This window comes from Helicoverpa zea, chromosome 3 (assembly GCF_022581195.2).
Source record: "Helicoverpa zea isolate HzStark_Cry1AcR chromosome 3, ilHelZeax1.1, whole genome shotgun sequence".
Lineage (NCBI taxonomy): Eukaryota > Metazoa > Arthropoda > Insecta > Lepidoptera > Noctuidae > Helicoverpa > Helicoverpa zea.
The window spans coordinates 4,550,435-4,575,862 of NC_061454.1; the positions used below are offsets into that span (position 1 = coordinate 4,550,435).

Sequence of the window (25,428 nt, forward strand, 5' to 3'; positions counted from 1 at the left end):
TAGGCAGTAGCTCCTAGTAAAATGAATAGGGTAAGTACCTAAAATAAAACTAGTTAAGTCTTATAAACGCTATTTATTCTTAGAATAAAAGGTACAACATTATTTAAAATTTCACTTAATAATAATTATTCTAATTAAAATCTTTTTTAATATAAAAACTAATTAACAATCACAACGTAGGGTGTAGACATCCACTTACAAGGGGTCCTATGGGCATGGGTAAAACCGCTGACGTTTTTAAACATTGGACCCAAAAGATAGAGGGGGGGGCCGCGGAGGATACATTGTTTGCAACATTCGGAACGACAACTAGACCAACGCAGTAGGTAATCATTCCCGGTTTGTTTGCCGGCGGTAGTCGTCCCGAATGTCTCTTAAAACCCCAAGCATCCCCTCCACTGCTTCTGTGAGTCGGGTCTCCACCTCTATTCTCCTCAATTCCAGGTCATAGGCCCAACGAGGTATTGACTCCTCTCTGCGAACTGAAAAAATAATATTTGTGACTATTTTTCTTTTTGGCTTACATGCATATATCGGGTGTGTCGTTCATAATCACATTAAATGAAATGCGTTAATATACTGGTTAATATATGTCGATTAACACAAAGAAAAAAGAAAAATACGTAAAACTAAAAAAATGATTTTTTCAAACAAAGTAAATGGAATAAAAATGTGCAAAACTTAGAACACCATATAAAACAATCATTACAAACAATTGAAATTCTCCCTTGAAACCTGACAGCTGTCAACTGATCAAAACATACGATACTCCTAAATTTATCTCTGCTTTACACATGATGTTGTAAATTATAAAAACGAAAAATGACTCCTGTGGTTAAACCACTGAATGGATTAGGTTATTTTTTTTACAATTCGCCATAGAATATCATAAAGTATATGCGATATGATTTAATGTGATTGTGAACGACACACCCGATATAATAGTAGTATAGTAGTAGTAAAATTATCAAAATTTTTGTTATTGAAATAAAATTATTAACCATTCGCTCGTCGTGGTCGTTGACGCTGGCTCGGGGTTGAACATTGTGGACCATCTCTCTCAGAATTCCCTAGAAAAATATATATAATTACAATGATTTAACTACAGGATAATACACCTTACAATACAATTACTACTACCTAATTACTACTTGCTTATCGCTAGGCCTAGTAAAAATAAAATAAAAAGCTGTTTTTTATTTATTAATTAAGAAGTACTTACTAATAGCAGCCTCACTGGATAGTGTGGGCTCCACAGCCCCTGCAGCAGGCATCTGCTCCACAGCCTCTGCAGCAGGCGTCTGCTCCGCAGCCTCTGCAGCAGGCGTCTGCTCCACAGCCTCTGCAGCAGGCGTCTGCTCCACAGCCTCTGCAGCAGGCATCTGCTCCACAGCCTCTGCAGCAGGCATCTGCTCCACAGGCTGTGTCCCCTCTAGAAGGCTGTCGTCAAGCCATTCAACCTCCATTATCTGCTCATCATAAGTAGAGGTTGAGGGCTTAGGAGGCACCGGAGGCTGTGAGGTGTGTACAGCCACAGCTCCAGACATCGATGGCTGGGAAGTTGGTGGGTCACCAAGTGACAATATCTGAAGAAATAATTTTCTTTTCAATATGCGTAAAGAAACCACATAACATCCTGACAAATAAAGTAGTAGTTTCAATGAAGCGGATGACAATAAAACTTAAATTATATTTATATGAAATTAAACTAACATCAATGGGCAAGCGCACACCAGGCAATCCCTCAACCACAACAGGGCCTAACAAAGCCAGCACCTTTTCCTCTATATAGTTAAGAGGGACCAGCCTGTTAGGGCCTCCACCAGTCGCAGATGTGCTCCTCCGCATGTCTGCAGCTTTTCCTTTTGTTTTTGCTTTGAACTCTATCCAATACTTGACAAAAAAAACAGTTACTGGTTAGTTACACATGCAAACAATGTTACATTCATTCAGTGACAAAAACTTAGAAAAAGCAAAATAAAAAAAAGTTATCAATGAGTTACTATTAAGTTTTACAGATGCAAAGTAAGTATCCAAAATTAAAAGCAAGTGAATATTATGAGATATAGTCGTGCCACCATACAAACATGCTAAAGTGCTGTTTTTTAAATAAAGAAGTAAACGTACTCGGCGCCATTGGTCCGGCGTTTTAGTGGCTCCGCTGCCGACACAGTTAAGTGCCACCGAAATCGACCGCCATGCTTCTCGAGTGTCCCGCACTCCCTGAGGACCTGGCGGAAAGCGGCCCAACGCTATGTCGCGATGGGAATGCGCAAACTCTAGAAGCAGCTCCATTTGCCTCAGTGACACTTTCCTGCGTCCTGGCATTTTAAACCTAAATAATAATAAAATGGTGTATCAATTATTGCTTTGCATGCAAAACAGGAATTTAAGTTGTTTAATTCACAATAACTACAATACTCACAATGTTCTCAGTTAAAATATTGTTCAACCACACGGAACTTTAGACACCAAGTTCACACACAATAGAAAGCAAATACTGAATTTTACCGAGACAGATTGTTTTTAAATGTATAACACGTTGAAAATAAAGCGTTCTCTCAAACGTAGTAATGTAATGCTAATAAGGTATTTCCACCTTAGCAGTATAATAGTCGATAAAAACTAGAGTTGTCAAGAGTACCCCTGCTAGTCACCATAGTTTTTACGTTAAGCACCGTGAAAAGATATCCACTGATGTCCACTTCATGCGATACTAAATACCGATGTTTTGGAATTGTCAGTTGACATCAAAGTTCGGTTGACAACTGAGGCCAGTTGACAGCTGAAAATCCGAAAGTTAGCGAATAAGGGTACAGTGCTTTACAAGAAGCGACTGCCTATCTGGGCTTATTCGCTAACTTTCGAATTCTCAGATGTCAACTGGCCTCAGTTGTCATCGGAACTTTGATGTCAACCTATAAGTTCAAAACATTGGTATTCTGTATCGCATGAAGTGGATATCGGTGGATATCGTTACACGGTTGCTGATGCCAAAACTACGATGACAACTTGACAACTCTATTTTTTTATCGACTATTATACTGCTAAGTAGGAAATACCCTATTAGCATTACATTACTACGTTTGAGAGAACGCTTTATTTTCAGCGTGTTATATGTTTAAAAACAATCTGTGGCGGTAAAATTCAGTATTTGCGTATTTGCTTTCTATTGTGTGTGAACTTGGTGTCTAAAATTCCGTGTGGTTGAACAATATTTTAACTGAGAATATTCTGAGTATTGTAGTTATTATAAATTTTACAACGTAAACAATATTTTGATACGTAGATTCCTATGTTTTGCATGCAAAACAAAAATTGGTACACTACAGGAAGGTAACTTTACGTACTTGAGTAGGTCGTCCCATACATTGAGAGCATCGGTTACCTCACTTACTAAATGAAGGTTGAGACATGCTGCAAATTAGTAACATCAAATTATGTAATATTGGTATTTATTTAACTTTTTACGTTATAAATTCTTACTTTTAGCTCAATTGCAACAGCAGTGTTTTGTTGAGCACGTTGCAGAAACGGACGTAACTCTGCCGAAACTCGCTGAAACCTTGATTTGTTGATACGGAAATTTGCCATGAATTCCTTCTCCCGTAAATCCAGAGAATTATTGCAATCTCGCATACGACGTTTCTGGATTCTGGATAAACTTCGTTTTGTCTCTTATTCCACAAATGCCAGCAAAAATACACGCGAAATTTTTATTCCACACAAAGAAAGATAAAACAAATTAAAATAATACAAATAAAAATAACACTATCAAAAAATAAAGGAAACGACTCAGGGTTTGTATTTCTATTGGAATCGCAAAATTAGAGAAATCTAATATGTCTAATGCAACAATATAGTATAGACATCCCAGTGATGAGGCATAAAACACTGCTATTTGTAGTGTATTTCAAAAAATGACATTGGCTATCAATTTGATGTCCACTGGGCTTACGGAATCGCAATATAACGTTTATCGATACAGAAACCGCTGTCAAAATGAGTCATGGTGGATATCAGCCTGTGTCGATGCTGATGACGTCATCTCATTTGGTAACTGGCGTTAGCGAATAAGAAAATAGCTGTTTGACAATTTACTGATGTACACTTTACCAATTGATGATATCTGCGAGCTGTCAGTGGAGTTAGCGAATAAGGCTACAGACCTCCTCAACCCAGTTACCCGGGCAACCCGATACCCCTTGGTTAGACTGGTGTCAGACTTACTGGCTTCTGACTACCCGTAACGACTGCTAAGGATGTTCAATGACAGCCGGGACCTACAGCTTAACGTGCCATCCGAAACACAGTCAACGGTGTCTAAGATATACTTAGAAAGTACATACAAACTTAGAAAAGTTGCATTGGTACTTGCCTGACCTGGGATCGAACCCGGGCCGTCATACTTGAGAGGTAGGTCCTTTACCCACTAGGCCACCACGACTTCTTAATCGCATTAATTTATTCTTAAAACATAAACAACAAAAATTTTATGTTGTTTATGTATGGTACGTCCTCAATATGCTTCACGCGTATTCAGCATTTAAAATGTTGTTTATCATTTTTTGTATTAAATCCATTTAAACTAGTAAAATGGTGAAAAAGTGTTGCGTTTATACTTGTAAAAATGATTCCTATGGTTGTTGCAACATATCGTTCCATAGGTTAGCTAATTATAACATCGTCGTTTAGTAAATCAATCAAGTAGGGTGCCCATGAATTCTTGTAATGAGTCAAAATATGTGTGATGGATTCTAAAACTGTAGTACTATTATTATAGCCTCCCAAAAAGAAAGAAGAAAGGTGACATACATGGCTCAGCAGTCTATGTGTGAAGCAAAAAATTACAAAAAATCAGTCTTCACTTCGGTTTTATACTGCCTATTCCCGCTATATTAAAAGCCTATATTAGTATCTTAAGGTAACAAACTGCGTAAGTTAAAACTTCAATACTAATCTGTAATCATTTCAATAGGGATAGATAAGATTTGAAACTGCAATTTATTTGTTTTTATCTGTGTTTAATAATCTTAGCAAATTCGGATTTGTCTCACATAGCTTAATCTCAAAGTCACCCTATTAGAAAGGGACAGACGGCCTCCGTGCTATTTGCATCACTCGGCGCATTTTTTGGGTGTGATTGTTCAGTCTTGTTTGTATACTATGTCTATGTGAGAGACTCTGCTGACTGACAGATTTTAAAACGAGCTGCCATATCAAAATAAAAATATTGATGAACAATATTAACATTGAATAGGTAAATGGAACGTTATAAGATTCTCATACTTTATTGCCAGTAAAATCCTACGCTACAGATTAAAATTGTAATACTTCCACGCACTGCTATGTCAGCAGTGGCGGATTTACCGTACTCTCACACTACATTTTTAACGAATTAGTTTAATCACAATAGCAAAACAAACAAACCCAATATTTAAAATTAGAAACATCTTTTATGTTATTGTGATAAAACTAACGAGAATAAAAAGTTGTTTGTATTCATGAGGAAGATCACTTGTTCACGTTTCGGTCAGTAATTACCAGTCACTCTTTATTATGGACTCCCTCACGTAGGTACTTGTTTATGTTCTCCCTTGTATGCTTTAACTATACACGCATCTATAAACCTTAAATAGGTACTTCTTTGTAAAATCCATATCATCCCTTAAATGCATATACCTAATTTATTCAATTATATCAAGACTCAGGAGTCGTAAATGCAAACAATTAACTAATAAAATAAATAATTTCATTTAAACTTAATTTTTTAATCACTTATTATTCACACATTTTCAAATAAACTATAGAGAATATAAAAATAATTTACAAATATTTTCATTAATTTAAATATTGTCTCAAAACGGCTATATACGACGAAATCAGGTCATCCATTTTGTATCCCAAAGAAGTTTCACATAAAATCTTAGTTCCTCGCAAGAAATTGCCCATGGTCATGTGGAAGAAGGTGTTGCCCGATGACCAATTGGATAGTTGAGAAAACGGATGAGTAACTAAGACGTCCTGAAAAAAAGTAATTTAATTAAAATCTCTACATATAATAAAATGATAGGAAAGTCAAAACTGTACATTGGATATTTTTTTAAAAGAATACTTGGGGGGTGATCCATAATCGATTCTGAACCCAAATATGTAGTTTTTAGAATTTTTGTCTGTATGTCTGTTTATCTGTTTGTCTGTATGTTTGTCCCGGATAAACTCAAAAAGTACTGCATGGATTTAAATCAAATTTTGCATGACTATTACCTGGGGGCCGGTTCAACACAAAGGCTATATATTATCACGCTATCACCTACGGGGGTTGAGCAATGAACGATTTAATAAACGAAATTGGAAATTCTATATTGCCCACGCAGACGAAGTCGCGGGCAACAGTTAGTATATAATAGAACTTGGCACTATTTGCATTAAACGTTCTAATGGGGACAACTAATCTCTCAAAAAAATCAATACAATGGTCTCATCAAAAGAATAACAGCGGCTGATGGGTACTTACTCTACTCTGAGGATGGATCACACTGACACCGTTCTTGTTGATTCCTATGACCACCATCTCAGGGTAAGTAGGATCCGATGTTTGTTTCACTTCGAAGAAAGCAGTGCCGAAAGTTGGCAACAGGTATATTTTCTTCAAGAACTGTTCTTTAGCTTCATTTTCCGTCATGGAACCACGTTCCAAATACGCCTTAGTTATAGACGACTTCCATTGCGAATTATTCTGGATCTTTGCCATATCGGAAGGTACGTAGTCTTCAAGCATATGCGTAATTTGTGGAAGCAAGGATTGGTCGCTTCCATATCTAGCTCTGTATATCAATGCTGCTAATTCTGACAGATCTTGTTTAGACATTTTGTGGTACCCTCTCAAGTATTTCGGAAGTTCTTGCGGGAAATAGAATATTTGATCTGCGTTCTTATCCTTCCCAGGGACTGTGTTAATCCAAAGCTTTTTCATGAAGAATATTTGGTAGTTCATTTGCATTTGTGAACCTGCTGTAAAGAGAACGAAGATTAAACAAAGTTATCTATATATCTATCGATAATAACAATTAACTTCGTTTAAGTAAACACCAGAAAGGTCACGATCAATCTCGATTGATGTTCATTTTACAAATTGCTAAGTAAAAGATTGTATTTTTTTTCAACATAAATGTACAATATAGGGACTCACCTCCACGTACTGGACGCGTCGCCTTCATCCATTCTACAAGCTCATGAATAAAGTCAAAGAAGTAATAGTTTTCAGGCACCGAGAACACTTTATCTGCGATCTTGACGAACAGACTGAAGCCGTCACTGTTCTTCAGGTTTAATCTTCCTGTAATCTGTTCACAGAGGTCTCTAGCCTTTGTCGAAGATTCCACTTCGAAAGCTTCGTCCGTATCATCGGGGAAGTAGACCTTGTGGTATATCTGCATACTTCGATGTTGAATAGCTTCTACCTCCACAATGTACGGGGGATACAATCTAGCTCCCTTCTTCTGCGTTTTGAATACACGCTTCAAACATTCCTTAGCTATCGGATGTGGTCGTGTCTTAAGGAAATCAACCAGCTCTTTCAGTAACGTTTGCCCGCAAACAAAGTTGCCAGTCATAAGCCACATTAACTCCCAGCCCCTCTCTTCACTTAACTGTATCCTATTGTTTGTCAACTGTTTCATTACTTGACAGTAAATCTCGTCACGTAAATTAATGTCAGTAACAGCAGCTCTAAATATCTCGTCTGTGTATTCAGTCACGGTTCTAGCCTTAGGAGCTGGCATATCTCCCATGTATTTGAGAATGCCGAAGAAAGCTGCAACTGCATTCTTCGAAAGTTTCTCGTCAGTCAGTATTTTCTTTAAAAGCGGTTTGCGTAAAGGTTCTCTAGTGTGAGCCCATAAGTCGCCAGCGATGGCTCGCTTAGCAGTCGTTAATGTAGATTGTTTCGATATCGATGAATTCAGATCGTGGTTCTCCCTGAAATATTGCTTCGAATAATTTTCGAGCGTATGCATTCTCTTTCTTTGAATGGTATTGTATTTTGAAAGATTTTTCTTTTCCGTATTTATGTTACCCTTCTTGAATACTTCTAGGATGGTACTTGAGGGCATTTCTAATGTGGGTAGGATGTAAACTTGCTCAGTTGGGAATAAACCTTCTTCACCGTTACAAAGTCCGTGTCCCCATGTCGTGTTCATCAACGTTTCTCCCGTGGAATCCTGTAGAAGAACTATGAGATCACCTTTCTTAAACTTGAGGAAGGAGGATGCGTCACTGTAACCTTGCAGATCTGACTGTGCAACTACGTAAATAGAACGCCTCTTCAGTCCATCGATCATGTATATTAAAAGCGAACTCATTTCGCCAGCGTCTACACTTTGGAATTCAAATTCTTCTTGCTGTATTGTTCTGATTGTTATCCTACCAATATTGTCGTAATCTTTATCAGCGTTAAATGCTACGTAAGTCACTTCTGGGTACGATATTTCTAGAAGAATGTGTTCTAGCTGATCTACAATGTAAATACCAGTCCAGTTCACAGCTATAATGACTATATCCTTATTGATAGTTTCACCTTTTATTTTGATAGCTTCGAAGAATCTTGAGAACAGCATAGGCCATTTTAATTTGGCAAATATGACTATGTCTTCTTTACACCTCAAAGGATCAATTTTGGTTTGAATGCTTGTCGAGTTTTCGAACGCTTTTGTGACCAAATGCTCCCATTTTGTCAGCGCGGCATCGTTTGATTGAAGGAATTGGTTTGGTATGTAGTTAACAATGAGTCTTCTTAAAATATTTGGATCAATACTTGGTCCAAATTCCACGTAATGTTGCTGAGCCGCAATCATGGCTAAATCTTTTTCTGAATTGCACCTGTATTCACCGAACTTAACTCCCTTTATGACTTGGTAGTATATGAGGTTGGTAGCGACAGGATCATCAGCAGGGTTGTGCCAAGGAGTAAATACTTCTTTCCGATAGAATAATCTCCATGGTGCGCTCTTTTCAGGAGTTCCCTGTTCTTTAGCAAATTGTTCGCACTGCGAGATAGCATCCATTATGTGTTCTCCTTCACTTCCTAGCGAAAGAACTTTGTCATACAACGTAATGTATAGCGAAAAGCCGAAAGAATCTGTCAGTCCGATACTCTCAGCTATTTGCTGGCATATTTCTTCGGCGTTCGATGCGGAGTCCGCTTGGACCGTTTTCATTGATTCGTCCATTAATGTCACAGTTAGTAGGACAGGTTTCTTGGTCTTTGTAGCTTGGAGTTCAAGCCAGCTGGGTGGTTGCGTACGTGGGCCATTCTTGAAGGTCCTCATGAGTCTACCTTCACAGTATGGGGCGTATCCAGGTGGGCCAGAACGTATGAAGGCTCGTAGATATTTGACAAATCGTTCGGATGGAGGGAAACAGCCAACGCAAAGTGACAATAGGATCCAACCTCTTGCGTGTGATGCCTTCGAAGGGTTGTTAGTAAGTTGCTTACATAGGTGACAGAATATTTCGTCCCTGGAACGAGAAAGATCGTAATTAGACATTGCAAAAACTAGACCAGTCAGAGTAGGTAGAAATAAGTTTATTTTCATTATTTACCTGAGTTCTTTCCTTATAATACCGTGGCCAATAATAAAGTGCAGTTTTTCTAAATTAGTAGTTCGTCTCGAGTTAAGCCAAGAGCTATACATGTCATTGGTAACTTCGTCATTAATTAAGTTTTTCATTAAATCTTCGTCAAGTTTAGAGCGATTCTTCAATGTTCTGGACATGAGTTTATTTCTATTGGTTTGGGATACATCTTTTTGTAAGTATTCCTGGAACAAATTTTGTTTGTCAATAGGAATCTCAAATAACAATAGTTGTTCTAATATTATTGCTAAAAGTTTCTGCTGTATGACGATATAGTACGAATCTACACACATCAAGCTATATATTTTTAATAGATTTACAACTTTATCTCTAAAGTATAAGGTTTAAAATTAATTATGAAAATTTTATGAAATTTTTTATGTATATAGTAAAATGATAGTTACTTTCTTTGCTTAGGTATCAAAAAAGTTTATACTCACATCAAATTCTTTACTCTTCTGGAAAGCTCGTCCAAGAGTGTCAGCCAATTTCGACATAACAGGTACATTGTCAGGCTTATCATCAGCATACTTCGGTTCAGCTAAATCTCCCATGAACCTTAGTATAGTAATCCATAGTGCTTGAGCGGCCATTTTGTCTACAGGCGATGGCAGATCCAATAGAGGATGTTTCAATGGCTTTCTAGAATATTGGTGCGTAGTGTTGCCTAAGAAGTATGTGGCTGCAAACTTCCTGAAGTTGAATTCGTCGAATGGTTCCTCGTCCATTTCTTGAGATTGTAATGGGATAATGCTTGATATTTGAGGTTTGGCTGTTGATGTCTGAAAGATTAAAGCGAGAATATGTAAAAAGTGGTGATTAACCCAGAAACTCCTAAGTATATACCTTTTATCTTAGCCATACTTCTCTTTGTAAATATTCATGCACATTAGATCTCAGTAGCTGCCGAGTCATAAAAAACAATGTGCATGTACATTTACACACACAAGTATTGCTTACCCGCTTACGAATAGGTATAGTGTATGTAAACTCACCACTCCGAAACCAGTGCCTCTTACTGTACCAGCAGGCGTCGCCGTATCCTTCAAGAAACCGAACACATCATCAACATATCTATCATCAATCGCCGTAGTATTCTGTTCAACATTATCTGCCGGTACTTCTTTCACGAACCATATCGACCTCATCATATCACTATACTGCTTCTCATAATTATCACCCACTGCATCTAAACCTTCACCGGACTTAATAAGTTGTGCCCTTTCTTTATTCAACTGAACTAACGTTCCCTTAATAATATGACCCTTTTCTTTAACCATTTTCCTGATAAGGTAACCTCGACAGCGCGCTTGGAGTTTCCTGAAGAACACTCTCATATTTATGAACGTTTTTCTCAGTTCTCTGGATCTTATAACAGCTTGTATACGCAGGTATCCTCTCCTCATGGTCAAGAATCGACTCCTGTAGCCTCGAGCGCGGTAAGTCTTCTGGATCAAAATGGCGGCTGCTCGCAGTCTCAAGTACCGCTTCCTATAAATAAATCTTCTAGCATTCGCTTGCACTTTAATCACTGCTGTTATTAGGACCTTATGTCTCAATTCTTCTAGAACGGTATCGTGGTAATCTTTGAGGAAAACTTTGGTGTGTCCAAAACGATATTTCTCGTCGGTAAAGACAGTTGAGCAGATTTTTTTAGCAGCTGCTTTACAGTCGGTTTTCTCGGCCGGTGGGATGCCCGGAGCTACAAGGCGGTATCGATGAACAAAATCGTGGTACCCATAGCGGATTGGGTAGCCAGCTTGCCTGATTTTAGCTGTTTCCATCAAACCGGCGTATCGTAGTTGACGAACGCAAAGACCTTTATCGAAGATCTGAAATCAATACAGAGATGATTATTGCAAAAATGTATGGGATAGGTAGGAAACCAAATGTATTTTTTTTTTATACCCTTGGTTTTTTGAACTCGTTAGGCTTAATACATCTAACAAAGAATGGATGGCAAGCATATAAAGTCTTCATAAGTGCATCGAGAGATGTTTTAAACTGGTGACTCAGTGAGACAGTTTTTCTGCTTCCACTTTGCGTAGGCGCATACTCAGTGATAAACAGACTCTTCAAGAATTCGTTACTTGAATCCAACATCATTTCTTTTACGTCTGCTGTTAGCATATCTCTGTTTTTGTCAAGAAAACCTGAAATAGACAAACCACATTCACGATTACATAAGGCAAGTCTTTATAAGTCGCCTTAAACGCAATTGCTTAGTAAATGGTGTCTAACCTTACCTTGTACGGCGTACGACACATCCCCAGCAAAATGTTTGATACCAAACTTATACTCGCGGGAAGACTTAGCAGTTATATAACAGCTTTTACTTCCATGGTTGCTATTTAACTTGGACAACAAAGTTACGTCAGTGCCTTTAGGAAACCTCGACTCCTCATCAATCAGGGATAGTAAATTCATTGGCTTCAATCCTATCATGTCCAAATTCTCTTGATTGTCTACATAGTTGATATTAGTCCATGTAATACCCTCTTTCGCATACTGCTCTTGTTCGAGTTTAAAAATATGTTTCACAAAGAACTGTTGCAGGTTTTCGTTGGCATAGTTTATGCAAAGCTGCTCAAAACTGTTGAAGTCGAAATTTTCAAACCCAAAAATATCCAAGATTCCTACTGACCCGCTTGTGAGTTGCTGGTCTTTGAACAGTGTTTTGTTTATCATCGTAACAATGTACTCGAAAATGTGTCCGTAAATGGCTTTAACTAGCGCATCCCTGCCTTCCATAGCTGAGGCTACAGTCAGTAGCGATACAACCTTTTCTCCATGAGCAACGAACGTTTTCCTCGTCAAAGCTTCACACAGCTTAGCTTTAGTAACACCTAAAAGATTAGCAATCCTAGTGGCACCAACAGAATCATTAATCTCAGAAGATTCAATATTGTTCGAACTCATCATTTTGAATTTCAAGTTCCCTAAATGCAATATGGCGGCAAGAAGACTGAATGTCCCCCAAACTTCATTATCAGGGAAATTCAGCACTTTAAAAGCTGATCTTATATCATTGAACTCTAGACCATCATTTCGTCCATCACATGTTAGCATTTTGCCAGAATTTAGATAATTATAATCCTCAGGACGTCCCAATTCAAGTCTCTTCTTTTCGTCCGACGATAGTCCGGTGACCAGCGAATAGAATATGTGATAATTTCTTTCTCCCGTGTTCTGATAAACGATTCGTGACTTCTCCAATAGGTACTGGTCAATGTTACCTCCTTCGATGACACCCTTTTTACTGAAATAGATGTTAACATATTTGCCGAATCTGGATGAGTTGTCGTTTCTAACTGTTTTGGCGTTACCGAAGGCTTCCAAAATAGGATTTGTTTCTTGAATTTGTTGTTCTATCCACGAGTGCTTGCCGCTGGCTGCAGCTAAATATTGCAGTAGCAATTTAGTACTCTCGGTTTTACCGGCTCCACTTTCCCCACTGAAAAATTGGATTAATAGTTTTAAATAATTTTATGTATAAACGCTAGCGCTATCTGGCTATCTTTCTTATCTATATCCGCTTGTAACAAATAATTAACATATGTATTATTAGCTTCTAGACTGCGAGGTAAACACGCATTGGTATTATTATAACTTTTTGATTACCGACCATCGTCTGCTAATCACTCAAGTAATGCCAACGCTATAATACCTATATGGTACGGAACCCTTAGCTTGGAATAGATAAACAAAAGAGAATTCATACCTACTACTTAATCGATGTCAATGCAGTTTAATCGCAATTTGATGACGTTATTAATGACTAGCCGTTTTCCCGCGGTTTCACCCGCGTCCCGTGGTAACTACTGCCCGTACCGGAATAAAATATAGCCTATGTTACTCGTGGATAATGTAGCTTTCGAATGGTGAAAGAATTTTTAAAAACCGTCCAGTAGTTTTTGAGCCTATTCATTACAAACAAACAAAGTTTTCCTCTTTATAATATTAGTATAGATTATAAACAAAATGCCAATCATAAACTTTTATAGGCAGTTATTAGACACCAATTTACCTGATGACGATGCATTGGTTGGACGAAGTAGCCAATAATTCTCTGTACGAATTATCACCGATAGCGAATATATGAGGTGGTATATCCCCTAAACTTCTTTCTTGATAAAAATGAATTTGATCCATCGTGTAAATCGGTAGAATTTCGTACGGATTTATTGCTATTAACATCGATCCTGTGTATGTCTGGAAAACAAGAACATGATTGTTAGTTTCTGTGATTAAAACCTGTTATATTTTATTGGGGGAACTTATAAGGCAAACGATGTCGTCTACATCCTCAAAAAACATCAATTCGATTTAGGCAAAATGTCGTAACGAACAGAAAAATAGATTAGGACTTAATTATCCCATGACCCATGGATTTCCCTAAAAAGATAAGAGCAAAATTAACAAATCCTTAATTAGTCTTGTCTTATATGGATGGATCAACACTCTATGTTGGGTATTGAAAAAGTGGGATGAGAAAAGAGTGCATGTATGTAGCAGAAATGAGAATGTCGAAATATAGCTATATAAAGGCATAGCGTGTGAGTTAGGGCCAGTTGGAGATAGGTTTATGAGTGACCCCATTGACCAAAATAAACATTGGAAAGCTATTGCGACGGACAAAAGGATACATGGTAGATACTATCAGTGACACAAAATTCTAGCGATAATTATGATTATTTACTTTGTGATAAGCTTATAACGTCATCCATGTAGGTAAATATTAATAAGTTATGTAGAACATATAAGTTGCAAGCTAACGTATCATGTCACAAGGTATGTTTATGTGAACTAAATGTGTTGCTACAGGCCCATGTTTGGCGTTCCATAGTAGAGCAATCAGGAAGAGGAAAGCTTTTTTCATGGATTAACAGATAATTAGGTGTTCTTTGACTTTCAATCCCCTAAATTGGGCTGGATTTTGGGCAGGTCCACAGTGCTCACTCGGTCACTAGATCCGCCACTGCATTTAACCAATATTCACTTCCCAATAGGTAATTAAGTACTTTCAATGGTAGTGCTTACACATTCTAGGTTGCCAAGACTTATTAAGGACTTCACAGGTGTTTTTTAAGATATAAAGATACTTACGTAAATTAGCTGTTTATTATACCGCATATGAAGATTATGAAGGATCGTGTATTCCTGCAGGTCGCCAAGAGTGATCATGTCTTCCACGCCTTGTATAGACGTCGAGTGTAAAGGCTTGAGTACATTTTGAATTGAAGCAAAGAATACGTAGCCATCATCATCTTTCACTTCTATTTTATCACCAGAACTTTTGAGTACTTTCACGGCTATGGGCACGTCGAATTCTGATCGCCCTGGCGGCTTTAGCCAGACGAAGTCCTGAAAAGCAAAGTGAGTTCTATGTGAAAAGAAAATTGATCTTTTGCTTTAGACCTAGTAAGCAGAAAAGTAAAGGTTCGTGCGAGATCCTGGTGAAAATATGCAATTACTAAACCATCATAATAGAGTCCAGGGGCCCGATTCTCCTAAGTTAATAATGTCAAAATCGAATAGAAATCGAATCGCAATATGATCGCAATAGCAGTTTTAACCATATCGGGCATTCTGCTACTAATAAAAGACCAATCGTATTCGATTGACATTTGATTGGTGTGCGATTGGTCTGCTATTTTGGTAATTTTGGTCTATACGGTAGTTTGCTGTACAATCATTTTGCAATCGTAAATCATTTGTAGACAAAATGATTCATTATTGAATGACAGAAAAGGATAAAAACGTTTATTTCAAAGAAAAAATAGCGGAATGCCACATACGCTTCAATCGTAATCGAGTCGGCATCGGATCTCAGTCGAATCGAGTCGAACGTCAATCGAATGTTGCTAAAGTAAAATTAGGAGAATCGGGCCCCTGTATTTATTTTTGGGACCTTTACGGTCAAACCAAAAATTTAATTAATTCAAATTCCGTATCTTGTTTTATTCAAGTGAATTAGTAAGAAATAAGTTGCAGTATCTATGTATCAAGCGATCTTGTTTAGGGTCCAGCTTTTATGCTGACCATACTGTTTACGCAACTCACTGTTGATGAAATAGTTATCTATGTACATGTGTAATGCTTAGAAACCGGAACTTGTATCTTAGAAAATAAAAAATATGGAGTTGGACAATGGACAGCATAAACACATAGTTGATTCTGGACTCACCGACAAACTCACTCGATCAGCCATCTTGGAAAATTGAGATTCACTCCACTAAAATTCAAATTCAGAACACCGCCATTTTCACATTCACAAATTCCGCGTGACGTTTGGAAGACGACTGTGTAACATTATCAATATTTCAGCTGTCTTATCACTATTTCAGCATCAGATAATATGACGGACTTATCGTTAGATATTAAGTTGTACCAAATATTTATCACGCTAAATATGTAAGAAGTTTTTAAAGATTAGCCTTTTCCGTAATTAGAATAAATATGAAATTAAAGATAAATGCACAATATGGTGCATTTTCGCATGTAACAAGAATAATTTTTAATCTGAACAATCTTGTACATTATATTTTTCAATCACTTACTTTGAAAAAAGTGTTAATAGAAGATAACCATATCTAATAGATAACCACCATGCTACTGGGCTGGTGATTAATTCTTGCACAAAAGTAATTAACAAAAATAATGAATTTTAAGCTACTGTTGGCATACATGTTTTCAACAAGTATGGGTGACTAAACAAAATTGGAATAAGATATGGAAACTTAAAACGAACTCCATTTTACTTGATACAACAGAAATCGACAAATAAATAATGACAATAAATGAATTAGTAAATACAATTTATTTAAAAATAATTCAGCAATACAAACAACTTATTCTAATGATGATTCTAAATTACTTTTTCTTTTCATCTTTTTCTTTTTTCTCCCCTTTAACTTTGTCTTCAGCCTTCTTGTCATCTTCCTTGCCATCCTTTCCTTCTTTCTTCTCTTTTTCTTTCTTATCTTTATCTTCTTTCTTTCCTTCTTCTGCGTCTCTGTTTGTAATCTTGTTATTAATAAGATTATGTAAAGCTATGATGGACCTTACCAAAGCAGCTAAGTACACTACGAGGGACTGATCATTTGTTTTGATGTACAGGTTGTCGATAAAGCTGTCATTGGCTATATCAGGCAAAAGGTTGAAGATGTCTTGCAGCTGGTAGATAATCTGATGGTTCATTGGCAAGGAGCCTTGTCCAACTTGGACGAGGTAGTCTCTAATCTCACTGAGTTGGGAGTGCAGGCCTTTCAAGCCAAGCAACTGGTTTGTAATCCTTTGGGAGAGACTGCCAACAGTTGTGTCTTTGATGTCTCTTAGAAGGTGCTCGACACCCACTTCTTCAGCTTCCTCAGCTCCAATCTCACTGGGTACATGCTCAAAAGTCCTTGTTGTAGGTGACCCATCATCATGGACCTCTTCCACAGCCTGGTAGGCCTCAGTGGGGAGGCCAAGGTCCTTTGGTTTAGCATCAATGATAACTAAGACTGAATTGGGGCAGTAACGCCTGATTAACTCATTGATGGCTACATCATTCTGGTGTAATTTGGGACCGGTGTGGTACCAGCCCACTACCTTCTCTCTGGCATTGACCTTCTTGAACATACCATACATGTTCTCTAGGTAGTCATGGTCGAGGAACCAGACTGACTTGTCTTTGTCATCCTCATCAAAGGGAACTGAAAATAGAGAAAGGAAGGTGATTAATTGCTTTTAGTTATGTCATAGGACGCATCTGAGAGGTGACATTCAAAATAACATAGAAATTAAAGTAGGAGAGCCAAATATGCTTTGTTGTCACAAAGGAACTTATACATAAGCAGAGTACATAGAATTTATCAAGTTAATTACCTGCAAAACTATTGGAGACGTCCAGGACACCCTTAGCTCTCCAGCAACCCAGCAATACACCGACAACTCGCTTCTGGTTGCCTATTTTGCCCATCCGATTGAAGTGGTCCACTACACTTAGCAGGACCAAGGGATGAACCACCACTTTTGTGGTTAAAACTTCTTGACTGGGCATTGTTGCTGAATTATCTTTCTTGTATTTAAACAACAAATTGAATACTATTGAGCAGTGGTAACGACAACAATATTAACTCTGAACTATATTTCGCTCAAAATCTACAAAATAATGATTTCTGCCAAGCGGCAATCAAATGATCAAAACTAAAATTTGACAGTCATTATAAAAAAAAAGAATGTCTTTGGTTTTATTTGTCTATGGTCAAACCTCTTAAGGCTGGCAACACAGCTGAAGCAAGCATTCTCGATAGTTGCATTGAATGGAATGAACGGACCAAATATTATTAGTCTGTGGATCACGTGGATCAACACTATTGACGGACAGTGTCATGTCTATCACTGTCAATGTCAAATAAAATGTCAACATTGCAAGACGTGCTCCTAGAATTTTATTTTAAGTTTTTACAACAATTGTAAATAAAAGTGTAGTTAATAAGTAATTTGATGATCAGCACATACCCCACGCTTTAGTTTAAAACCAATCAAAGTAGTGAAAATATATTCAATATGTCTAAGAAAACGATAACCTTCGTCACTGGCAATGCCAAGAAACTAGAAGAGCTCCGGGCTATTCTGGGCAATAACTTCCCTTTGGAAATCGTTAGTCACAAGCTAGACTTGCCAGAACTTCAAGGAGAGATAGACGAGGTGTCTATCAAGAAGTGCCAAGAAGCTGCTCGCCGTTTGAAAAGGCCAGTGTTAGTTGAAGATACGGCGCTATGTTTTGATGCACTAAAGGGACTCCCGGGGCCTTATATTAAGTGGTTCTTGGAGAAACTACAGCCTGAAGGACTCACGAAGATGCTGACGGGCTGGGAAGATAAGTCAGCTAAAGCTGTGTGCACATTTGCTTACTGTTCAGGAAACTGTGACGATTTAGATGTGAAACTATTCCAAGGCATTACTCAGGGTACAATCGTAGAACCGAGAGGAACCAGAGATTTTGGCTGGGATTGTGTGTTCCAACCTGATGGCTATGATAAAACTTATGCAGAACTACCAAAGTCTGAGAAAAATAAAATATCTCATAGGTACAAAGCTCTAGAGCAATTTAAGGCCCATTTTCATGAAAAATAATTGAATAGGTCAAAGTGTAACAACACCAAATAGTAAAATAAGCCAAGTTAATAATCAGAAATAAAAATCATCATTGCTTGTCTTCTTTGAAGACTAAAAAATGTTCCTACTTTGTGAATGTTGTGGTACCATGTTAATTTGTTCAAATAAAACCATTTCAAAATATTTTTTAATTTATTTTGTATAATATTACTGATCCTATTTATTTACATTGTAACAAAAGTTCTTTGTGCCTACTTTTGTAGTACATTTAAGCCATAGTATAAAGTAACATTATAAAAGATAATATAAACTTATTGTATGTATTAGCATCACTCTTTGATGTAGGCTTGTGAACACCCGGAGCGATATAAGGTTCTAAATTCGAATTGTTATAATTTTTGTAATACCAGTCATTTTCGCCAATTTGTCTTATCTTAGAATCGCCAGTGGTCAAATTTTCTGAAAATCTTGTCTTTGGTTCTCTGTTTGGTGAATAGCTTTCTCTATGTTCATAATGCTCCACTTGTGGATTATTTACTTTTGTGATGGTTGCAGGTCTCTTGCCATGACTCCTTTCATGCAGTTCTGCAGTACTGGGTACCAAGACTGCAGACAGTGCAGTGGGTGCTGGCTGGTCAATATGCTTCTTCATCGGCGGTTTAGATGTCACTGCAGTAGATGAAGAGTAAGACAAAGTACTGCTTTCCATCCAAGCTTGTAGAGACATATCATTACTAGTATCTGTTGTTATAAGCATACTCTCTTTTTCAGTAACTTGAGTTATTGTTAAGTTTGACTCCATCAAATTGTATTTGCTCAAGTTATTTGGGTCTGACTTTTGTTCTTCTACATTTTTCGTTCTGTTGTAAGCAACATGGGTGCTGTTGTCATCGTCAATATAAGCTTGTAGTTCATGTATCTCACTTTTACTTTTTTGATGGGTTGTAGTATTATGAACTGTTTTAACTGGTGGTTTGGTTGACACTGCTGCAACAGCATGTTCCACTGCACCTTGCTTGTTATGAGTTGAAGCACTTTGGACTTGCATAACATTATTAGTAACATTATGTGTAGGGTCAGGTATAGGCATAAAGCCACCAGCAGTTGTTGGCAGGATTGGAGAGAATCCACCTGTTTCAAACTTCGGTGGTTCTGGTAGCTGGTATTTATTTCCGATGCCGACGTGTGTTGCGGAGTTCTTCTTGTCTGGCCAATCTATTTTGCGCCCTGTATTAAGTATTTTACCCATATCTATGGGAGGTAAAGGCATTCCAAAGAACGTAAACCCGCTATTTGATTGTTTTGGAGGAGGTGGTTTAATCCTGTCAGTCGTATTTTTATTCAATGCAGCGTATAACGTGGGCAGGCCTCCCGACGTTCTATTATTGTTTGCCGTCGCACTTACTTCGTTATTTATGCCGTCTATTAAAGTTTCGTTGTAAGGATAATCAACGTATTCATCGTAGAAGTACTCTGATTCTTCAGGGGACGGCCTGTTGATTTTGTTGGCTTGGTACGTGTTTTTAATCTGTGTTGTGTAATCCTTTATTTTATCTAATGTTGAATATACTTGTGATGTCGCTAAGTTAGGTAGAAGGGCTTCGTTTTCATGAGTCATACAAGTTCTGAGATGTTCCTCTTCAACCTGGTTTCTTGCAGTGTTGGAACAATCATTTCTTCCAAATGGCATACCTTTTACGTATGTTCCGTCTGCACACTTGGGCCCAATAGAAGATGATTCGGAAAGCCATGATTTCAGCCATACAATATGGCAGTTGCAAACTAGTGGATTACCTGAAAATAATGAACAAGTAATTACAAAATGTTATTTATTACAAGGACCAGGTAGGTATTGCGTTTACAATTTAGAGCTTTAATAAATAGATACATACCATCAATATCCAAAATGGCAATATTATTCCTTAATTTGGCAAATGTATTCTCCAAAACTGTGCTTAGCTTGTTATGTCTTAGAGAGAGAACCTTGAGACGCGGCATGAAATCGAAAGGCTGGCCGCTAATGTGGCATATCATATTGTTATCCAAATTCAGCTCAACGAGCCATTCCATGTATTGAAACGATGCTCGTGTTAACCTCATCAGCTTGTTAAAACTCAAATCTAAGACTTCCAAAGAAGTCAACTGATTTAGCCCGGAATTATCGATACTTGTAATTTGGTTATTGCTCAAATTCATGTATTGCACTAATGGCATGTTCTCAAATGCTCGCAACGATATGAACTGTAATCGATTTCCTTGCAGCTCTATTATCCTTAGCTTTGGCAGATTTGCAAATACTCGGTCAGGTAGATCTATGATGTGATTCCGGCTTAAGTAAATAGATACCAGATTTGGTAGATTAGCTATCGCTCTTGGATGTACCACTTCAATATCGTTATTATCTAAATCTATCGTTGATAGATCTCTAAGGTCTTTGAAAGTTCCAGTTCTGAGTTCCACTAGCTTATTGTTGGGCATTTTAAAGTCTGTTAGAGTGTTTAAACTATTTATAGAATTCCCATCGAATTGTTTAATGTGATTGTAACTAGCATCCAAAATTTTCAATTTTGACATCATGTTCAACGTAGAAGGCAATTCGTAAAGATTATTCGAAGAAATATTCAGTGTTTCTACATCTAACGCCCTGCTGACAATATTTGGGCTTATGCTTTTCAACTTATTTTTACTGAAATCAAGAGACGATAACGCCGCATTGTCTTGAATTGCCATAAAATCAAAGTTTTCGATTGTATTCCCGTGCAAGTTCACTTGTTTTAATAAATTAAGTTTGCTGAAGCTTTTTGGGTGGACCGCCATTATTTGATTGTAACTTAAATCTAGTATCTCCAGTCGATCCAAATCACTGAACGTCGTCATCTCGATTTGTCTCAAGCCGTTTCGTTTCATATAAAATCTTCGTAAATTGTGTAATGTTTTTAAACTTCCATGAGGGATCTTCTGAATTCCGTTGCTTGAAATGTCCAAAGTTCTCAAGGATGGTAAATCTAAATCTGGTGAAGGAGGCATTGGCAAGCTTGTGATTTGATTCTGTTGTAAGTATAATTGTTCCAATCCTCGTGGTAGTCCAGGTACAAATTCTATCAGTCTGTTAGAGCTCGCGTCTAATTCATAAAGATTCGCCAAGTTTCTGAATGTAGCTGGGTGTATAGAGACCAGACTATTCCCTGACACATTTACGTATTCCAGTAAAGGTGATTCCATGAAAGTAATCGGATCTATGATTGCCAGCTGGTTGTAACTGAAGTTAATTCTTCGCAATGATGGGAGATTGTATAAGAGTTTAGGCTGCAACCTTGTAAAGAAGTTATATGATAAATCTAGCCCTTTGAGCGCTGGTAGATTCCAATAAGGACCTTCGTTCATATCGTTCAGAGAATTGTTGCTCAGATGTAGCTCCCTTAACGCAGGCATTGCAACGAATGCGTCTGCTTGTATGAATTTAATATTGTTTTTATTCAAATGTAATCTTTCTAAACTCGGATGTCCTCTCAAAGCACCTCGAGGAATTTCCTGAAGTAAGTTTTGACTCAGGTCTAGGAACTTTAAACGGGGTAAAGCATCAAGTAAAGCTCGAAATTCTGATATGTGCATTATTTGGTTTCCAATCAAAGTGAGCTCCTCAACTCCACTGCCGGATTGTTGTAAGAATGATTCAGGATGTATCTGGCTTATTCTATTGTAGTTCAAATCTACAACTCTTAGCTTAGGCACTCTATGAAACGCTCCATGGTGTATGATGTTTATGTTGTTATGTGAAAGATATAGATTCTCTAGCATCGGTTGATCCACAAATCCACCTTCGCTTAATTTGTCTATCATATTGTGATTAAGATTTAAATGCGATAGCATTGGCAGGTCTCTAACAGCCCTTCCAACCATTGTTGCGTCCGCGATCTTATTGTTACTTAACGATATTTCCCTTAGAGAAGGCAATAATGATAGAGCTCTCATATGTATCAAATTAATACCGCAATTAGTTATTTCCAGCCGTCGTAATTTTGGCAAATTGTAAAAAGCATTTTCTTTCACAATGCGGAGGTTAACACTTCCTTGGATAAACAATTTCTCTAAGTTAGGCAAGTTTTCGAAAGTATTTTCATTCACGGCATTTAGACTTTCCGATTGAATGTTTATGTAACGTAGTTTCTGCAAGCCAGAAAATGTTGGTATCCTCTTAAGATTTTGCGATTGTATTGTTAAGGCTTGAAGGTTTTGAAGTTTCATCAGACTTTCCGCTGGAAGGCTTCTCAAGTCATTCTCAACTATAAATATTTCCACTAAATTCAATTCTTGGGTTTCGAGCCAAGCTCCTGACAATCTTTCCAGTCCATTGTGCCGGAGCATCAATCTCATAATCTTCACATTCTGGAATATCTTCCCAGGGAGCGATGGGAGATAGTTATTCTCTATAATGAGTTCATCTATTGGTTTTCTTATAAGTTCTCCTACTTTCTGGACTCCCTTCAGTACTTGAGGCAGGTCGCTGTGTGTACACCTGTAAAAAGTTTTAAATTGTTATACATAGATCAATTAATTCATCATCCATATACTGGTTCACTATACCAACCATATTTGTATGTCTTCGTGTCGGTTTGTGCATATGCACGGGAGTATTGACTCTGGGACCGGACATATCGAAGACTGTCCTGTCGCATATGAAAATGTCAAGAGGAGGAGCCATGAGACTATATCTCTTTTCTTGCGGTCCATTCCTCTAATTCGTGTGTGATGGTCATTGTAGCATATTAATTGTGGTTTAAGTGCTCCGTATCTGTAACGATACAAAACAATTTAAATGAGTTTTATATTGTAATAGATACATTGTTATTGCTCAAGAAACTCAGTTCAGACTAACAGAGGAAACGTCGATTCTTTGTTTTCTTGAAAGCTTAACCCTTGATTGCTCCATCTCCCTGTTCTACGCAAAATCGTAATCCGGCGTCAAGGACCGGCACTAATGAAAACAATGTGTTATAGAAACAATACCTCACCGGAACGGTCTGGTGGTTGAGTTGCACTTTCACTTATTCACCATTGTTATTAACGGCGATCTGTGCAATGTTATTTACGTCATTGTTTTAGGGTTATGCAAGTCATTGATGGAGTATTGTTGATGTAGGTCACAATTCGGCCTTCGGTTTATTTGGTCCGTTGAGATTACAATGCCTTGCCTGCATACGTTAGCTTTGGATTAACGGATAATCATTATCTAACTTATTAGTATTTTGCGTCGCATACGCATATGCGAATTTTAGGGTTCTTTGGATGTTGATAGCCACTAGCCATCACCACCTATCGGTGAATACTTTTTCATTTATAAGTAAGGTAATTTGGTAGGTACTTAAGCTGAGTTTTCTTTGATACGTACTTAAGACTTCGGAAAGTTGCTTCTAAGTCAGGCAGACAGATTATGAAACCAGAAGAGAAAAAGTCTAAAATGACTTAAATAGCTTAATGCATTGTGTATTCTTGTAAGCATTAACAAACGTTACGTTTTAAATAGCAATTAACTGCGCAACGCCTTCATAAACGACTCATTATATTGCACAAGTTAACCAAAGCGTTACTCGCAGTCCAAATTTGCATATTTTCTGTTTTATTTACAATAGAAACATACTATAGATAACGTTAATTAACGAATCATGTTCATACCGTTCACACTGAATATTTTGATGCAGCAAACTGTCATACCAACAAAAAATTAAGATGACGTATTTTATATGATGTTGTTGACATATGCAGTTACATAAGAGCTGGAAAATCTCATCAGGTGACATAATTTTTAACGCTTCAATGCAAAACAATCGTTTGGTAATTGGTTAGTCACGTACCTAATAATATTAGGTATGCAGTTCGGATTGTATAAAGATTGGCTGTAAGAGACCCTAGCTAGAAGATGAAATAATACCTACCTATCCTATAGGTACTCCTAGTGACTGGAAAAATTAGTAAGGTAAAACTAAGATACCATAAGCCGGTCTATGAACCTGCACTAGAGCGGAAACATAACATCTGCTCACCATACATAGGTAGTTTTTGTGCTAAGTAGATCCCTAAGTAGAGTAGTATATATTACCTACATTTAGGGCTGCCATCTCGAATTTCGCCAAACCCGGACAAACATATAAAAAACCCGGACATTTGGCGTAAATCGCATTTTTTCCCCGAACGAGTACGATTTTTTTTAAACAAAATAATACCTAATTTGTAATCCATTTACTATTAACATATACTTAAATTCAATGAGGTGCTTCCTCACATGAAAAGTGTCCGGGTTTTCCCCGGACACTTCTTGAAACCCCGCCCGGACGCCCCCCGGACGGCCTCCAAACGAGGACAAATCCGGGGAAACCCGGACGGATGGCAGCCCTACCTACATTGCATCATATCAACTTGACCTCTTCGGTGATCCGTCCACGATAGAAAATTAATTGATGCCACATATTACCTACCTGCTAATAAAAAGTACCTCCCTAGTTACCTACTTCCCCGATCAGGAATCGAACCCAAACACTCCTACGTGGGACGCAGGTGATTTCTTTAACCACAAAACCAAGCTAGCTGATTACTTTAACAACTGGATCAAGGCAGGTAGGTACGAGTACTAAGTACCTACCCTGCCTTCTCCCAAATGACCAGTTTAAGGAACTACAAGAAAGGATGCTT

General features: G+C 37.7%; 5 protein-coding genes across 10 annotated transcripts; 1 reads left to right on the plus strand and 4 right to left on the minus strand.

Moving 5' to 3' along the window:
* Positions 1 to 58: 58 nt before the first annotated feature.
* Positions 59 to 2,821, minus strand: LOC124645822. 5 transcript variants are annotated; one of them, XM_047185738.1, is made up of 6 exons: positions 2,426 to 2,821; positions 2,128 to 2,335; positions 1,714 to 1,893; positions 1,223 to 1,586; positions 1,002 to 1,070; positions 59 to 482 (listed from the first exon to the last, which is right to left on the minus strand). In XM_047185738.1, exons 2-6 carry the CDS (start codon positions 2,326 to 2,328, stop codon positions 331 to 333), a joined length of 966 nt encoding a protein of 321 aa, XP_047041694.1. In that variant the 5' UTR covers positions 2,329 to 2,335; positions 2,426 to 2,821; the 3' UTR covers positions 59 to 330. The 5 variants fall into 5 exon arrangements, with proteins under 5 accessions (XP_047041694.1, XP_047041697.1, XP_047041695.1 ...); XM_047185741.1 differs by lacking the exon at positions 1,714 to 1,893; XM_047185739.1 differs by having other exon boundaries at positions 1,777 to 1,893; positions 2,128 to 2,821.
* A 2,929-nt stretch (positions 2,822 to 5,750) lies between these two features.
* Positions 5,751 to 15,988, minus strand: LOC124646349 (myosin-VIIa-like). 2 transcript variants are annotated; one of them, XM_047186475.1, is made up of 11 exons: positions 15,824 to 15,988; positions 14,743 to 15,000; positions 13,664 to 13,848; positions 11,883 to 13,090; positions 11,545 to 11,789; positions 10,632 to 11,468; positions 10,077 to 10,418; positions 9,604 to 9,821; positions 7,193 to 9,519; positions 6,518 to 7,011; positions 5,751 to 6,024 (listed from the first exon to the last, which is right to left on the minus strand). In XM_047186475.1, exons 1-11 carry the CDS (start codon positions 15,845 to 15,847, stop codon positions 5,842 to 5,844), a joined length of 6,321 nt encoding a protein of 2,106 aa, XP_047042431.1. In that variant the 5' UTR covers positions 15,848 to 15,988; the 3' UTR covers positions 5,751 to 5,841. The 2 variants fall into 2 exon arrangements, with proteins under 2 accessions (XP_047042431.1, XP_047042430.1); XM_047186474.1 differs by having other exon boundaries at positions 6,518 to 7,014; positions 15,824 to 15,982.
* A 449-nt stretch (positions 15,989 to 16,437) lies between these two features.
* On the minus strand, positions 16,438 to 17,838 carry LOC124646351 (26S proteasome non-ATPase regulatory subunit 7). Its single transcript, XM_047186477.1, has 2 exons — positions 17,506 to 17,838; positions 16,438 to 17,333 (listed from the first exon to the last, which is right to left on the minus strand). The coding sequence occupies exons 1-2, from the start codon at positions 17,678 to 17,680 to the stop codon at positions 16,510 to 16,512; spliced, it is 999 nt and encodes a 332-aa protein (XP_047042433.1). The 5' UTR covers positions 17,681 to 17,838; the 3' UTR covers positions 16,438 to 16,509.
* Positions 17,839 to 18,013: 175 nt separating this feature from the next.
* LOC124646353 (inosine triphosphate pyrophosphatase) lies at positions 18,014 to 18,924 on the plus strand. Its single transcript, XM_047186478.1, has one exon. The coding sequence runs from the start codon at positions 18,190 to 18,192 to the stop codon at positions 18,757 to 18,759; it is 570 nt and encodes a 189-aa protein (XP_047042434.1). The 5' UTR covers positions 18,014 to 18,189; the 3' UTR covers positions 18,760 to 18,924.
* Positions 18,915 to 23,978, minus strand: LOC124646350 (protein artichoke-like). Its single transcript, XM_047186476.1, has 3 exons — positions 23,330 to 23,978; positions 20,634 to 23,257; positions 18,915 to 20,535 (listed from the first exon to the last, which is right to left on the minus strand). Exons 1-3 carry the CDS (start codon positions 23,470 to 23,472, stop codon positions 19,010 to 19,012), a joined length of 4,293 nt encoding a protein of 1,430 aa, XP_047042432.1. The 5' UTR covers positions 23,473 to 23,978; the 3' UTR covers positions 18,915 to 19,009.
* Between the last annotated feature and the right edge of the window lie 1,450 nt (positions 23,979 to 25,428).

Coding starts and splice junctions, on each gene's coding strand:
- LOC124645822 (XM_047185738.1), bottom strand. CDS start 2,328: ATGCCAGGACGCAGGAAAGTGTCACTGAGGCAAATGGAGCTGCTTCTA. Junction 1,894..2,127: donor CGCCGGACCAATGGCGCCGA/GTACGTTTACTT, acceptor TTTTTTGTCAAG/TATTGGATAGAGTTCAAAGC. Junction 1,071..1,222: donor ATCCAGTGAGGCTGCTATTA/GTAAGTACTTCT, acceptor ATATTTTTCTAG/GGAATTCTGAGAGAGATGGT.
- LOC124646349 (XM_047186474.1), bottom strand. CDS start 15,847: ATGGCTGATCGAGTGAGTTTGTCG. Junction 11,790..11,882: donor TGTGTCGTACGCCGTACAAG/GTAAGGTTAGAC, acceptor TGTCTATTTCAG/GTTTTCTTGACAAAAACAGA. Junction 10,419..10,631: donor GAGGCACTGGTTTCGGAGTG/GTGAGTTTACAT, acceptor TTAATCTTTCAG/ACATCAACAGCCAAACCTCA.
- LOC124646351 (XM_047186477.1), bottom strand. CDS start 17,680: ATGCCCAGTCAAGAAGTTTTAACCACAAAAGTGGTGGTTCATCCCTTG. Junction 17,334..17,505: donor CGTCTCCAATAGTTTTGCAG/GTAATTAACTTG, acceptor CTCTATTTTCAG/TTCCCTTTGATGAGGATGAC.
- LOC124646353 (XM_047186478.1), top strand. CDS start 18,190: ATGTCTAAGAAAACGATAACCTTCGTCACTGGCAATGCCAAGAAACTA.
- LOC124646350 (XM_047186476.1), bottom strand. CDS start 23,472: ATGGACCGCAAGAAAAGAGATATAGTCTCATGGCTCCTCCTCTTGACA. Junction 23,258..23,329: donor CACGAAGACATACAAATATG/GTTGGTATAGTG, acceptor AACTTTTTACAG/GTGTACACACAGCGACCTGC. Junction 20,536..20,633: donor TGCCATTTTGGATATTGATG/GTATGTATCTAT, acceptor CATTATTTTCAG/GTAATCCACTAGTTTGCAAC.